The 16,637-nt window shown below is 36.8% G+C and overlaps 1 protein-coding gene across 1 annotated transcript in view; it reads right to left on the reverse strand.

The window, feature by feature from the left end:
• The window catches only part of LOC149227725 (uncharacterized), a 429,088-nt gene that overhangs the window by 226,840 nt on the left and 185,611 nt on the right, over positions 1–16,637 (reverse strand). The window contains exons 10-11 of the mRNA XM_089380583.1: positions 10,694–10,722; positions 10,184–10,332 (exon numbers count right to left, since the gene is read on the reverse strand). Of these exons, the coding sequence (XP_089236709.1) occupies positions 10,184–10,332; positions 10,694–10,722 (178 nt within the window). The remainder of the gene's footprint in view (positions 1–10,183; positions 10,333–10,693; positions 10,723–16,637) is intronic.

Genomic DNA, 16,637 nt, shown 5'->3' on the forward strand with positions numbered 1-16,637 from the left:
TCAAATCATAAGGAAGAAATGAGTTCTATTCAAATAAATCATGATAAAGTGATAAAGGACATGCTAGCCAATTAGATGGCTCTTCAGAATAGGTTAGAAGTTATAGAAGTTACGCAATATAATCAGACGATCACCTTTCAGAATATGATGGATACCATGGAGGAGAATCATGCCAGAGAAATCAATGCTATGAAGGATGAGAATTCTAATCAAATGAATGCCATAAGAAAAAAACAAATCATTCTTCAAAATAAGTTGTAGCTAAAAGAAAAATCACAGGTTCAGGAACTTTAGCCAAGACCAAAGGATCCAGAACACGAGCCTCCTAGCTCACAGAAACAACCTTCATCTTATTATGAAGAAGTCATTGATTCCATTGAGAAATGGTTAAATGAAGATGATCCAGGCAGGAAGGAAATTGATAAGAATCAGGTTGATGCTTGCAAGGTTGATCCACTAGTCATAACAGAGCAGGTTCATGAAAATAAAGAAGAGCAGGTCACAAAAGTCTTGGACGTTCCAAATTTTCCGTATGAGCGTTGTCCAAATCAGATAGAAAGTTGCACACCGATCACATCAACATCAACATCAACAGTGCATCCTGTCGAGAGAAAACGTAAAAAACAAAAGAGAAGAAGGAAGAGGTTTGATGCATCTGATGGCCAGGAGCAGCTCGATATTCGGACAAGACAGTCCTTCCATATGCAAGATCAGGCATGGCACATTTGAGAAGCAACCCACAGACTTGCCGGAGAGTCGACAGATGCTCAGTATGCACTATGTTGAAGACGTTTGATGCCATGGGGCATCTTTTGTATAATATCTCTAACCCTACTCCTCTCATTCATGTCATTATTTGTTTCTATTTACTCACTTGAAGTTGTATGTTTTTTCATTTCAGTTTGTTAGAGTAGATTTTTTCTATTCCAGTGGATACTTTATGTATGCATGATGATTTGGATTTTGAATGGATATCTATTTGATGGACTTCTGTTTGCTTGGATGTAGGATTTTGGGATTCTCACGTTACTTCATGGAAGCAACATGTCACCATATAGAGCTAGATGTTGCGCACATTTTATCAAAGTTCCAAGGAAGCAATTGTACCAAATTTTTCAAAGGATCAAGGATCATCAGCCATTAGTTTTTGAGTCATTGTGAACCCATTCTACAAAATTTGTAATGTAAATGATGCTAGTAAGACTATGAATGCACATAACAACCTAGGTAAGCCTATTATTTTGGCGACGAACTTCATCTTAGGAGGTTTTTGGTCTAACTAATTCATCTATGTTTCTAAACCCGGATGATCGACGGAGTTTTCCCTCGCGTCTCACCCAAAGCTAGGGTGGAATTTATCGTCAAAGTCTTAGGTGAAGTCTTAGTGTTCTAGTCGAGTCTTCTTTAAAAGTGATTTGAGAATAATTTAAGCTAATTAGCTAAATTATTTTATTACAAGTCACTTGGTCTATTAGATCATATTGTGTCGCAGAATTGGGGAAGATATTTGAGGGTCTATAACGAACGGGTATTCCCCCTTTGAGGGTTGAATTATGTAAAATCTTATATAAAAAATATTTTGGTGCATGGTCCCTCATATTTGGACACCATGACTAAAATATTTGAGGGTGGAAAAATAATTAATCCCCTCAAGTGTCAATTAATTAATATTTGTGGCAAAAATAAAATTAATCCAAAGCCAGAAAATTAATTAATCTGAGTCAAAAAATTAAATTTCTAGAGAAATTAAATTCTCCAAGTGGAAAAATTCGTGGGTCTTAAAGAAATAAATTTTTGGAGGTCCTCCAACAAGGGAATATTGGAAATTTCAAGAAAAATTGGACCCTTGGGCCTTGGTTGTCAAGTCAAAGTCAATTTTTTGAGGAAATTAGCTCAGAATAATTATTTTTGAGCTAATAAAAAATGGGTTTAAAGAAAAATTCAAAAAAATCCTCAAAAATAATTATTTCGACGATAGAGATTAAAAGATCATCAAAGATTTATGAACGATCGAGATTATTTTGATGGGGATCAAGCCAACTAGCCGTTATTTTCCACTTGGAGGATTTATCTATAAATTAGAGGTCATTTGTGTCTTAAGCCATCTGATGTTTGACTAATGTAACTCTGTAAAGTTGATGTAAAGCTATTGTCCCACTGGGAACGTTTTGAATAATCATAATAAAAGTCTTTGGGGTGCAGTTCATGGTGTCTCTATTCTACTGATTTGTGGTATGTGCTGGGTATGGGCATTCCTATATTGTGCTTTAAATTTTTATTAAATCGTTATTTCATTGTAGATGATAGGAACATTCTATTGATAAGTTTTGGGCTTATCTTTTAGGTGATCTGATTCATTGTTGTTCTAACAATTTATTCTTGAGAAATTATGTAGTGTTTGCAGGTTCCCCAACTCTTGGGCTCCAAGTTCACAAATTGTGGGCATAGGCTGACTATGTTTGGATCTTGAATATTTTTTATGGTTTTCTAACTTCGCTAAGGCTATTTTTTAGCAATTATTTTTCAAAATACATCTAGCCATCGTCAAAATCTACAAAAAATTATTTCTCAAAATTTCTCTAAGCATTGTACACTTGTATATTTTGTAAATATAATTTGTATAATATACTTGTAAATTATTTTATTTTTCTAACCCTTATTTTGTAGTTGGGGTTTTTAGATTTTTTGAAATTTTTGTGTATATTGGGGTTTTGGGTTATTGTAAATTTATTTGTGCAGGTGAGATCAAAGGAAAAAAGTTGGATTAAATCTAAGCACTTGAGGGTAAGGTCTAGCCTCTAAATTTTTTTGCAGGTTTAGGTACTAAAGAATTTTGCAGAAATTGAAGATCTGAAACAAAATAACTTTCTGGAGCAGGGGTTTCAAGTTTTTAGGGCTCCTAGGCCTGACATTCTCCTCCAAGCCTTCAACATCAACCTCTAGACCCCTTGCGTCACCCCTTTTTCTAGCCTTGGAGGCTAGTCGTAGCCCCTAGAAGCCTCAACTTGCCTCCTTGCCGTGGTCGTGGGTTTTCAAGCCCTTGTAGTTCCTGGCCACAAGCCTTAAAGGCTTTGACCCCCCTCCTTGACCCTAGACAACAGCCCCTTAGCGCTTGCCGTGGGCCATTAGGGCCTCTAAGGCCTGGCTGCAACCCTTTTAGGGCCTCCTCCTCCCTTCGGACCTCCTCTTCCTCCTCCTAGCCCCTCGCTCTCCCTCTCGGCCTCCTCCTTGAGCCCCCTGCTAGCTCCTTAGGCCTCTCAGCCTCCTCTTTAGCCCTCACGGAATGCCTATTAGGCCTCTTTCCCTTAGCCGCTAGGCTTGTTTGGCCTCTCTTTTGTCTCTTTGCCTCTTCCTTAGCCTTCTAGCCCTCTTCCTAGCCCTCTCTTGCCTTCATTTCATCTTTGAAATTTTTTGGGACTGAATATTGGTGGGTTTTGCAAGAGAAATTGGCAAAAATATTGTGTTTTCAGATGGCCCATCCATTGGAAAAATTTTGGCAACTTGGGCAAACAATCTTCAAGGCCTTGGGCCTAGGGTTTGATCTCTAAACCCTCATTTTCTCTCACTTTTTGCTACATCTCTCTAATACATTCATAACAGTGAATAAATTTAAATCTAAGCGCTCTAAAAATCACAAATAAATTGCCGAAAGCATTAAGAAATTCATGGTAAAGATTTGCTAGTCATTTGGTGGAGTGGGCATTATTTCTTGGGCATAATTCTAACTGATTTCATGATTGATATGTCTGCATAAAAGGCTGATCAGAGTTTACGTAATCTGAAGCTCCGTCACAAAGGGTGCTTGACAACTCAAAATTTCATATTGACAAATTTGTTTTGGCATTTAGAAATTTTGGTACACTCTCACATTGGTGGCTCACTATATTCATACTTTTCTTACTGCTGTCATAAGTGCTTTTAGATCTGATATAACACTGAATAACACATCATAAGAAGGTTGGTCATCTCATATATTCACTTGGAAAGTCATTAGGTGTTTCATTTCTCATATTTGTTTCTTTCATGCTTGTCATTTCTTGGATCTAGACTGATTTACTCACTGCTGTCCTAAATCTATCTTAACTGTGAACTATAAGTTACAAAAGTGGTTCTCATTGTTTCATGCTCTAATTAGTTCATTGTGGAGAAGATTTATGCTATTGGAATCTAACATTTAATTGTCTTGTGTTAGCTCTAAGATCATTAACCTAGCACTAAAATCACCCAATAAACACTTACACATCTAACCTCTAATCTTGTTGGATGGTTTAAGTTACTTTGGGCTTTTAATTAGCATTGAAGTATCTTTCTCTCTCATGAGTATTTTGGCATCTAATTGGCGTTATAGTGTTTGGCATCTAATTGAATATTTCTAAGGGATCATTGGATAATTGCTAAACACATAATCTTGTTTTTGCATCATATCTTAAGAGGCCTTGATAATTTTATTGTCTATCTTAAGCATTGACATATTTAAAGAATTACTAGTTGTATGGTGTTGAATCATTCTAAGTGAGCACCTTGTCATTGGCATTTACTTTCTAAATTGTATTAAGTAATTGTCATTATTAAATTGCTATTATTGATTAAGCATCTTGTGGAAGATAAGTTTATCTTTGGATTGTTTTATATTGGCATTTGATAATTGTCACATTCTTGGTGATAAGATTGTCTCTCCATTTATTGTTAAGTACTCTTGTCATAGAAGTTAATAATAACTTAAGTACTTAAACATCAAGCAATCTTAACTCAAGACTCACTCATACTCTTTGCATAAGCATTCTAAGTGTAGTTTCATTAATAACTTACCTCCAAACGTAAGCTTGGTTGAAGACTTCTAGGGCCACCCTTTCTCAATTTATCTTGAGGGATTCAACACAGTTCTAGTGGTTAACACGGTGACCTTGCAGTTGTTAGAGCCACAGTCTCAGCAGCGTCGGAGGCATCGGGTGGTTGGAACACAAGGGGATGTATCGTTAATCAAGTCTTCACTTGCTTCCCGTTGGCTTCCATCCCACAACCTACTCTAAAGACTGGTTCCAAAACAGTTAAGAGGAAGGTCATATTTAAAATAGGCATATAACTAAAAGTAACCAAGATTCTTGCATCACACCTAGGTCTTAGGATTTTCATAGTATATAAGATAGTGAAGCATCTAAGCAGCGATTTTCCATCCGGTTACTTGGTCTCTAATTGATAATAAGAGAGAAGTTGACTCCATAAGGCACTGGTCTCACATTTGGATTTAATATTATCCTTAAATCTTGCTTAAATTAACTAGTAGCTAGGCCACTCAATCGTATCTCCTAAATGTGTTGGTTGCCAACTTGTCTTTCATCTTCACATTTCCATAGGGGCTACCTCCCATAGCTTGCTGCTGGGAGATAGCTAGAATGAAGAGGTCAGGGATCAAAGTGACAACCCCTGACTTGAGTCGTTGTCGCAGTGCCTGTACAATTTGAGCGACAATAGACCGCATCCAAAACACTTGATTTTACTCGTCTTTCTTTTTCTTCTCTCCCTTGGAGTTAGGCCCTTTGCTTGAGCTCTTCCTGTCTTTGCCCCTTCCCACAAGAGCAACATTCTCATCATCCACTAACAAGGCTCAACCTAAGCTCTTCCTGAGTGAAATTGCTCCACAAACGATCCCATTCAGGTAGGTCTTGTCGTCCATTGATCACTTAGACAAACACATCCCACTGCTTTGAGAACCCATTTAGAGCAGTTCTCATGAGCTCATCATCATTTATCTTCTCTCTGACAACTGCTAATCGTCCTTGACAAGTCTGATCTTGGTGAGGTAACTGACTACGCCTTCTCCCTTGTTCATTCTGGTGTTTCTTAGCTTCTCTCTAAGGATTAGTGTTATTTTTTGTAGCATTGGAGGTGTTATAGTCTCGAAACTTTTTGGAGAGGCTAAAATACACAAGTTCTCCATAACCCAGAAATCGTTTTTGGAAATTCCACCTAGAAGTGTCTCAATTAGATTATTAGCCTATTTTTAAATATTTCCTAAGTCTAAACTTAGGAAAAGGGGTTAATTAATCAATATTAATTGAGAAATGTGTGAAGCATCTAGAAACTTACATGGATTTATCCAGAGATGATCTCAGCCATCGATTATGTTTTAATCTTAATTGTTGGAGTCCCAACTGAAGATTATAAGAGGAGATCGATGGGTCGATGGAGAACACACATTTGAGATCAATTTCCTTGGGTAGTTCGATCCTCTAGAGAGAAACACCAGTTGCTGGAAGAGTTCGGGCCAGAGAAGGGAAGCAAAGGCATAGAGGGGCAAGGGCAGTGTGTCCGGAGGAAGAGATTCCAGTTTCAGAGAGTAGCTTGCAGAGAGGCAGAAATAGCCACAAAGAGGCTAATGCAGGGGCTATGCAGAAGTCTCTAGAGGCAATTCAATTTTGCTGGAGAGAAACTGAGTTTCACTTCTAGAGGCCGGAAAGATTTTCTAGAGTGTTAGAGAGACAATTTCTTAGTTAGCAGTAGACAAGATGGCTTGAGGAGCAGTTGTTTTAGGCAGAGCATGGAAAGGACTATGCTAGGGTGACGCATGCCTGCGCATAATCTATTTGGACGACTCACTTGGAGCTGGCAGTCAGAGCCCGTGGCAGTTAGAGCCCGAATTGCTTGTGGGGTGAGAAAAATTCCGCACTAGATTTTTGCTAGTATTTTTCTCTGAAGGATTGCCAAATTTTGGCATCCATTTCTAATCAAAATTTCTCACTATTGCTTAATAATTAAAAATTTAAAACCCTCAGCTGTTGCACCGGTTTTCCCAAGTTGGGTTTTTCTGGGGACATTTGTCCAAAAATAACTGTCATAATTTTGTGTGTGCGCCAGTATTTTTTTCAGTTTCCAGTTTATCTTCCACAGTATTTTTATTTGTGAAGGTTGGAGTGTGTTTAATTCATTGTTTCCGTAGCAATAAACTGAATAATTAATTTATCAGTTAGAAAAATCAATTCCAGTTATTGCAATAGAATTTCAGTGGTGAAATTTTTACAATCAACTTCCTGTTTATGGTAGCATTCTGGAACAACTTTAGAATGGCATCCCACATCTTCTTGGCTATATCCAATTTTTCAATATGAGGAACGGTGTGATCTTTAACCTTGTCTTGGATAACACGCATATCCTTGATATCCTCCTTGTGATAGGTTGCTAACTACGTCAGATTTGTCAGTACGACAGCAACAGATGTCGCATACTCCTTTAGTCCATGCTCCTCCAACAATAATTAAATTCTGGATTTCCAGATACCAAAGTTCAATGCACCATCAAGTCTGTCCAAATCCCTCAAACCAACTAAAGCCATTTCTGAAACTATTGAATAATAAACCCCAATAAATCTGAATAGATATGAAGAGAAAATCTATGTGATAAATCCTTTGATTTCTCGATCAAACCCTTGCACTCAGATCACCAATAACCTCAATGCTTCAGTCTGCTCTGATACCATGTGAAATTTTTGGCTACACAAAAGGTGCTATTAACCCAGTTAATTATTTCTTATTACTTTTTCATGGAAAATTAAGTCTTTTGCTAGAAGTAATGAATAACAACATGAACAACGCTATTCGAGCTACAATATTTAACAATATGGTCAATGGTCAAGACTAGAACACCTATTCGAGCTACGATATTTAACAATATGGTCAATGGTTTTACATCTAAGCACTTGCATAAATTGTGGAGTAATTTCTTAATCGTCTGTGATGAACATTTTTATTGGGATCAAATGTAATATGTGGTCTATCATATGTTAAATGATATATGGTGAAACTTGTCTTTTCCTATGTTGCACGGGTACCCGCACCCAGGGGTGGGGTTCTCGAACCCGTCCCGGGTTCCCGCACCCAAGTACCGGATTCGGGTACGGGTTCTTCCCAGACGAACCCAAAAGAACCGGGTTCTTCAAAAAAAAAATTTGGGTTCTTTTCCTTTAATGGGTTCTTGGGTTCTTCTTCGGGTTCTTGGATTCTTCAGGTTCTTTGGGTTCTTCAGGTTGGGTTCTTTGGGTTCTTCATAAAAAAAACTATATTAAAAATTTAATTTTCAAATAATTTTTTTTATTGAAATTAAAAAAATAACTTATAACAAAGGTAAAAAACTTAAAAAACCCTAAATCTTTAAGACTTTAACTCTTTATGAACACACACAAGCAAATATCTGATACGTGATTACTGATTTCATTTAACTTTTAAGTTTTTTCCATGTGGTTGAGGCTTGAGCCGTCCCCGTTTACCATTTCCGGCGGCAGTGGGCAGCTTCAACAGCAGTGGGCAGTGGGTAGCTTCAGCAGCAGTGGGCAGCTTCAGCGGCACTGGACAGAGCAGCTTCAACGGTAGTGGTATTTACAAGTTTTTGTTTTAAATTTTATTATTCCATGAAAAAGTTTCACAAGACCCGCCTGTGAAAAATATAGGTGCATTATATTACACATTTGAACAGTGAACACCCACAGGGGCTCAACTACTTAAGCAGAATTGCCGGAATGAATGTCACAATTTCTTGTTGTTTCGGACTGTTTGCAACATGAGCCACAACTGTCAATGCACTTTTATACACTCAATTTGCCTCCTACAGCTGCGGCATAGTCCCTCCTCCTTCTTGTTGTCAAACGCTGAGCTGTAGGGCTTGATTCATGCCACTGTTTACACAAAACAGCTCACTGTTCACTAAGGAACAGACCTCGGCCTCCCTATGCAATGTAATTTCACCATGGATCAACAAAATCCAATTAAATGGTTCAGAATTTGTTCAGGAAAAACAGTTCATAGTATATATATTTTAATTTTTGAAAAATTGAATGTTCAATGATGTGCATGTTTAAATGATTATCATTAAAGTTTTCTTGTTTAAAGTTGAAAAAATATACAAATTCAAATTTCATATATATTATTAATTATAAATTTATAATTTATAAAATATAATTATTAAAATTTAATATTATTATATTACCCGACGAACCCACGCACCCTGTTTCCAAAAATGTCGTCCCCGTCCCCGTCCCCGTCCCCGCACCCACGTTTCCTGGCAACATAGGTCTTTTCCTTTCATGGATTTATAAAGGACTCCAACAACACCATCTTAATTGAATTATTTATAAGTCATAACATTTTAGGAAATTTCACCAATTTCGTTAGTCTTCAAATTTGCAAAGTCATTGGGTCGAGTTTTCAACCATTTGAGGAATTCCTTTCAAATTGAGTTGCATTAATTGGATCTAGTATGAGGCCATTCCTTTCCATACAACAATGACAATCCTAAAATTAGTTGAGATATTCCTCCATGGCTTTGAAATTTTCTTAGCCTAAAGAGTGGAGTGGTTGAAAGATTGTGACCACTTGATAGTATCCTTAGGTTTCCCTATAAGAGAGGTTAGGACTTCTTCTCAAGGGAGAATCGGAGCTATAACAGGTCTCTTCTTTATGTTCAGTCATGGGGGGAGGACTTTTATCTAGAAGGCCATGGTCAGGGTAATCATCTTAGGATGGCTGAAGGATTAATTTGAAATAGAAGGATTCTAAATGTTAGCACTAATAGAATGTATTTTATAACCTATGCAAGCTCCAAATGCATATAATTGAAGGGATGTACTTAACTTTTTCCTGTCATTAACTAGAAAATCCAAAGTAAGGGATGCAAATTTATCTAGATCATTAATCATTCATATATGCTTTAGTCTTCACATGTTCTTGTTGAGATAGTTGTGCTATACAGGTATATGTGCAAGTTTGTTTCAGTTGACATTAGAAAAGAATATCACCAAACAGAACGGTTGTGATAATCTAGATCCACCCCTATTCAAATAGCAAAAGATGCAATAGAGCATATTGACCTCATTTTTTTCAAATATAACTAGATGTGCCCCTATTGAATGACTAACAAATGCAACATGAAAATCGACTTCATTTTTCACTTCTTAGTAAACATTCAAAATCATTTATACGTACTTCATTGTTGATAACCTAGAAAGTAGATAAAGACATTCTGGAAAGTAGAATGTTATATGCTACGTTATATTTCATAAAAAATATACACATATCAGTTACACTAAAACCCAAGATTTATATGAAAAAATATTTACAAGATGAAGTGTCTATGAAAGTTGATTAAAATATCCTTGCTTCAAATTCAATAATATTAGGATTCTTTATACACTTACCACAAATAACCTGTGCAAATGTATCGTTGAAGGAAACTAATAACAACTTGACGTGCTCCAATCTCACACCATGTTAATGAAATTTGTTTTGTGTCTCTTAGTGCATTGAAGCTTTCCCCCATCATATCGTATGCTACCTGTGTACCTGCCTGTGACAATAGGAATGCATAGTTTATAGACTTAATGTAAAAGACCTGAAAGAGTCTTTAATTAGAAAAAGCATATTCAGTGTTAATTATAAAGAGGTGTAAAAGAATGATATTCTAGGTAGCTGAGTTAATAAAGTGGGGTACTTTTTTCTTTGGCTTATGGCATACGATGTGTTGTGTTACTGGTGTGACTATAGGACTTGAAATCATGAACACTTGTCAACAAGTGCCACTTGTTAACCACTAGATAACCCTATTTTTTCAACTGCAAAGATGATTCTTTTGGTTGTAGGGCCTCAACTCCATCATTGTCCTTCATTAGTGAATGGACAACCAAGAAAATAGATAGTTGTATGTATACCTTTAATCCATCTTCATGGAATCCATAACCTGTAAACAATACACTTTTTGTAAGTAAAGCCTTTTCTAACAACACTTGCAACATGATTTGCTGTTCAATATCTTTAATGAATGTAAACCATAGAAGAAAAATCATAGTTAAAAATCCATTGAAAGCTAAAGACCATAACCATCAACAAACTAAACTCTGTTAAGCAATATAATATTTTATGCAAAGTTACACGATTCATGGGTGTGAATTGAAATCAATAAATGGATTGGGTGCGAGTTTGGTGGTCATCCCGAAGTTGGAAATTAAGGGTGCAGCACACAATGCTTTTATAAAAATGTATGTTATGTGCAAATCAAAATCAGGAATTCTAGATAAAGTTCAGGAAAACAAATGTCTAGATAAAGTTTAGGAAAACAAATGGTGGAACTTGTAGACATTTTCATAAATATTGGAACTATACATGCCTAACCTTACACTTGTAGATATCTTTGTAAACAGTGGAACTAAACACGTTTAAAGACCTGAAAAACCCCCATTCTATAATTCTTCATAACAACAACAGAGTTGACTAAAGAGTTAACAATGGTTGAAGAAAACAACATATTCAACCAAGATATACAGTTGGCCAGGATAATGTACAAATATAAACTTTTAAAGTATCCTTAAAATCTTACATCCAAGTTTTCTAATATACCGCAAAGAAAAGGTTTAATGTTCTCTGCAAGTAAAAACAAAGCCATATGACTTGAAAGTTTTGGGGGAAATGTGTTTTTAAACCTAACTACATTGTCTGAAATCCATAGTACACAAAATGTTTGAAAAAGCATAAGCTGTAGCACAAAATTCCAACAGTTAATGAGCCTTGCATAGGGACCATATTCTTAAGGTCATGGTGAAACCAACGTTTACATTATTTTACTCTAGCAAAAACGAAATTGAGACAAGTTTCCCAAGCTCAGGTGTTTTTCTATTTGATACAAAGTCAAGAGATGGCTAAAATTATAATCAGCAAATTAAGCCAACCTTGGATTAAAGCAATACAAATTTTGCACTTAATACTATTCCTTAGGATAAAGTATCTTCCTTAGTCATATAGTTGAACTCCCCTAAACCACTAAAAAATAATCACATAAAAGTTATAGCTAGATTGTATGCTTCATTGTAGTCTCTGATACCTAATGGAACTAAGAAGTGATCAAGGGACCTTTTTCTTACAAAATTTATGATGCAACATTGAAGGGCATTCCAAGCCAGTCCTGCCCAAATGGGCAAATTGAAGCAGCTAAAATTTACTAGAAAAACTGTAAAGAAACTCTTAGCTTTGCATCAACTAGACTCTGCAGTAATGCAAGAATTTTGCACTGTCATTAGGGAGTGCTATCATCCAAATCTGCTCCAAAAAACAGCAAACAGATCTGAGCATTGACTGTAGAAAATTTAGTCCTGTCAGTTGCCAAATGCCTCTCCATTTGTGCTGGTGCTTTTCTAGTCACAGTCGGGGTGTCCCTAAAGTGATTTTCTGTTGTAACTTGTGTTTGAAATCTGTGTAAATTCAGTGCAAAGAGAGCTAAATTTTGCTGAAATCCTTGTTAAAATCTACAATAAACTCAAAAATAAATCAGCAAGTGAGGCTTCTCTTAAAGCACCCTAAGAAAGCTGAGAATAGATAAAGAGATAAATTAATTGCAGAATTTTGAGACTGGTTCTTAGTTATTTTCGGTCACAAATGAAGAGTAGATAACTTACAACGTATGCTTTAAATGAAGAAAACTTGAAGTAAAGGTATAAAAGGACAATAATAAAAACAATAATCAGGTGATTTACACAGAAACAACTTCAAAGACTCCAAGAGCTAGCAGCACAGAGGAGTCTGTCTGATTTTAATGGTATAAAGATAGGAAATCCATCATGAATACAATATATCAGTGGTCCAACTGTCAATCCTGATTATGCATTGAATATCACGTTTTGAGTGTTGGCGAGGATGGTTGAGTAGTTCCTGAACTTGTGCCAAAAGAATCTAACCCTACAAGGAGACCATCTTCTCTCTCTTATAGATCAAGACAAAGAAGGCATACAATGAATATGGATGAAATTTTGAATTGAAATTGCATGCCCTGATCTTGAGAAAGAAAGGGAGATGAATGCGGCCAAGGGAGGAAAAGGAGTCTCTAAGCATGCACTCAAGAGAAAGAGAGAGAGGGAGACTCCACCAATCATGCAAAGTACCAATGCTACATATCACGCCTTAACTGATTTGATGTAATGTTTCTAAACATGAATGTAAGTGATATACAAAGCATGCAAACAATCCAGCGATTAGAAAAACGAAATATACATTAAGCACCCATGGAAACACTAGAAATAGAGAACTGCTGAGCCATTTTATTTCTTCTTCAAGAGAAAAGACAATAGTAAAATAGAATGGTGCACTTGGGCTTGTCTCAATGGACAAGCATGACAAAACCCAGGTGAGAAAATGCCGAACTGAAGGCTGCTACAACTGCTGCACCAAACTGAACTGCCCTGCCCCAAAAAACTGCTATGTCTGCTGACTTCGAAGGGCTGGAATCACTGCTTCTCGTGCTTAGAAAATTATGGGATTTCAGCTCCTTGCTTCTTGGCCTAAACCCAGACAAACCCATGAAGGAATTGGCCAAATGTTGACTTCTGAATTTTGGCCCAAATTCCCCTTAACTCCTCTAGCTGCTGGCTGAGTTGGGACCCCTGTTTGACCCCTTATATCTGCCTAGAAAATTCTATAAATTTAGAAGTGTAATCTTTGCCCAAAACCCAGAAAAACCCAGAAAAGGTTTCCCTTGGTTCCAACCTTCAAAAATTGACCCTTCACAGCTTGGCCCTCCTCCAATTTCGAATTTTGTTGCTGTGACTGATCCTGTCAATCTCTGCTCTCCCAACTCCAACAATTCTCCTCAAATGGCCCTCCAAGTGATCTCCTACTTCTCCCAGCCAGCTCCAGCTCTACAATTCCTTCCTCCGGCTCCCACGTGAGCCTAGTGATGGCTCTCTCCGCAATCCCAAATGTAAATCGAACTGCTGGGATGCTGACTCTGCTGGCTTCAAACTCGCAAGAAAGGCTGGCCCTTTGCTGCTCTCCCAATCTTCTAACTCTCCCGGCAAATGCTTGATTATTGATAGCTCCAAACTCCCCTTGCCTATTCTCCAGCTAGCTAGAAATATGCACTCCCTGTTGTGGCTGAATAGTAGTGTTGTAGCATACTCCCGGAATTCCTGAAATACTTATGGAACTGCCTCTCTAGGGTGGGCAAGGATGGTCCCCCGAAGTAGAGGTTGAATCTCCCGCTTGAGAGATTCGTGGCTAAACAACCAGTTGACTCAGCTAAACAGCAAAGAAAAAAGTCAAGTAATTTTGATTGCAAGGTGTAAGAATGAATCCAAAATGAGAGTTGTTCCCTCGTTATAACTCCTTGGGCCTCCCTAGCCTCATGTGGGCCCCTCCATCCACCTATTCGACTTTCCCTCCAAGCTATTCGAATGGGCCAATTCGAACTCCCATGTGGGCGTCCCCCACATTCCAGTAGCAACCAAATAAGGTCGAATTGCCTCCTAAGTCCCTAAGTCGAAAATTATGGGTTCTCTAGCTTAGCCAAAATTGTGCAAAATGGTGTAGCAGCGCCCTGTTACAAATATGTTTGAGAAGGGACATGACATTTGAACTAATTATCATAAATGAGTGAACTCGAACTAATTTAGGAATGTGTCATCCATGTGCTCCACTAATCATGTATGCTTCTTCTCTTATTCATTGAATTGATGTGGGCTAAAGTGCTAAATTGAGACCCAAGTAGACTTACTCCAAGCTAAAAATAGTAACTTGTAGCCTTGGATGAAGGAACTTTCTCCCTTAGATGATGTCTATAATATTCCCTTTGTTTATTTACTTAAATTCCCATAAATTTTTCTATGAATTGTCTTAATCAAAAGCACACAACAATTTTTGCCGAGAATTTAACAAATTTAAATAAATTATAGATCCAATAATCACAAAGCTTGTACACATATTCCACTGCAAAACCCAGCTTTCTGAGAGGAAAATTACATCAAATTTATTTTGAAAATAAACCTGACAAATAGATAAGCTAGAGTAATTTGGTCCGCCTCAAGAACCTCTTCTGGCTGGACTCCCCTGTCTACAAATGTGCATTGCTTCAACCTTGTAACAAAATGCTCCAAAATCTTGTCCTTCCTTGCTAAGTGACAATGAAGAACTTGAAGTGATTCTCCCTCTTAACTATCTAAGGTGGATGTTTCACTACCAAAACTAATTGTTGTCAGCTAGGGTGTATAGTTTCAACACTGAAACTGGGATTTCCAAAAGGGTTTCCCCTCACAAAATAAATTATTAGAGCTCCCAAAATATTTATCAAAAATCAATAACCAATCCTACCCCAAAAGTGAGCTCCAATTTTCTATTATAACTTTATCTTAGAATACCCCGGGTCATCAAAATACCTTGGGTTTTTCTTTTATAATTATTCATTTCACTTTTTGATGTTTCTTTTTTCTCCAAGTGAAAATGAACAATTAAATCGATCTTCTTGGAAAGGGACATTACAATCCTCCATTCCTGAGATTGCTTTCCCCTAAGCAATCTAGAACATTCATATCAATACCAGGATCCCAAATATGCTTATAGAATGCTCCAACATACATCAATTGTACCATCCCCTCACAACTTGTAATATCTCATTTGGATATTTCGTGGAATTATCATGGAATTTTCTTCATAAAGTTTTATGCCCTTAATTTTTATCAAGACACCACAAAAATTACTAGCAAATAAAACCCAGAATACAACAAGATAAAATATACGACAAATTCAACTAGAAACAAATGCAGCAAATCCGAGCTTTATTATATTAATATAGAAAGTGATATTGCATGGTCATACAAATAGCTAGAGAATAGTTGAGATAGAACCCTCAACTGTTGCAAACTACATCCGACCTCTAAATATATCTGCTACAACATTGGATCTGGCTATCAAACTGGAACTACAACTGATAAATACATCTTTGAATTCTGAATGAATTCACCAAGGGATGAGATGGGTTTTCGTCCAATATCACAAAAAAACCCATCTCGTCCCTTGGTGAATTCATTTAGAATTCATAGGTGTATTTATCAGTTGTAGTTCCAGTTTGATGACAGATCTGGTGTTGTAGCATATATATTTAGAGGCCAGATCTAGTTTGCCGCAGTTGAGGGTTCTATCTCAGTTATTCTCCAACTATTTGTATGGCCATGTAATATCACTTTCTATATTAATATAATAAAGTTGGGATTCGCTGTATTTGTTTCGTGTTGAATTTTCTGTATATTTCATCTTTGTCGCATTCAAAGCTTTATTTGCTGGCAATTTTCGTGGTGTCTTGATAAAAATAAAGGGCACAAAATTTTATGAAGAAAATTCCCTAATAATTCCATGAAATATCCAAACGGGATTTTACAGTGGTATAAGAGAGGGTTTTCTTGCCAGCCTAAGGTTAATTTTGTTGCAGATCAATTTTGAAGCTAAGTTCGTTTGTTAATTTTGAAAATTCCGAAGAGGAGCCTATTTGTCGGAATAATATTTGTTTGTCAATATCACATGGAGCTAAACAACTATTCACTAGAGACACATTTTGAGAGGTCGATTTATTGATTCAACATTTTCCTTATAAAATTGGGAGGCTAATCTTGTATTATTTTAGAGCCATCATTCCCCAGGATTCATTGGAGGATAATTTCTTACATTCTAGAGGCTGAGATCATCACTATGAAGTTGAGTTTACCTTCAACTCAAGGAGGTTGAGTCTTAGCATTTGGAGGATGAGTTATTTGATGTATTGGCAGGTTGAATACTTCTCCAGAATTGGGTTTTCCTTCAGATTAATAAATTTGAGTTGTTGAAGTAGATGGTTTACTATAC

The sequence above is a fragment of the Pinus tabuliformis genome, chromosome J (genome assembly GCF_031772625.1).
Source record: "Pinus tabuliformis cultivar Carrire ecotype Pingquan chromosome J, CPIR1, whole genome shotgun sequence".
In the NCBI taxonomy this organism is placed as follows: Eukaryota; Viridiplantae; Streptophyta; class Pinopsida; order Pinales; family Pinaceae; genus Pinus; species Pinus tabuliformis.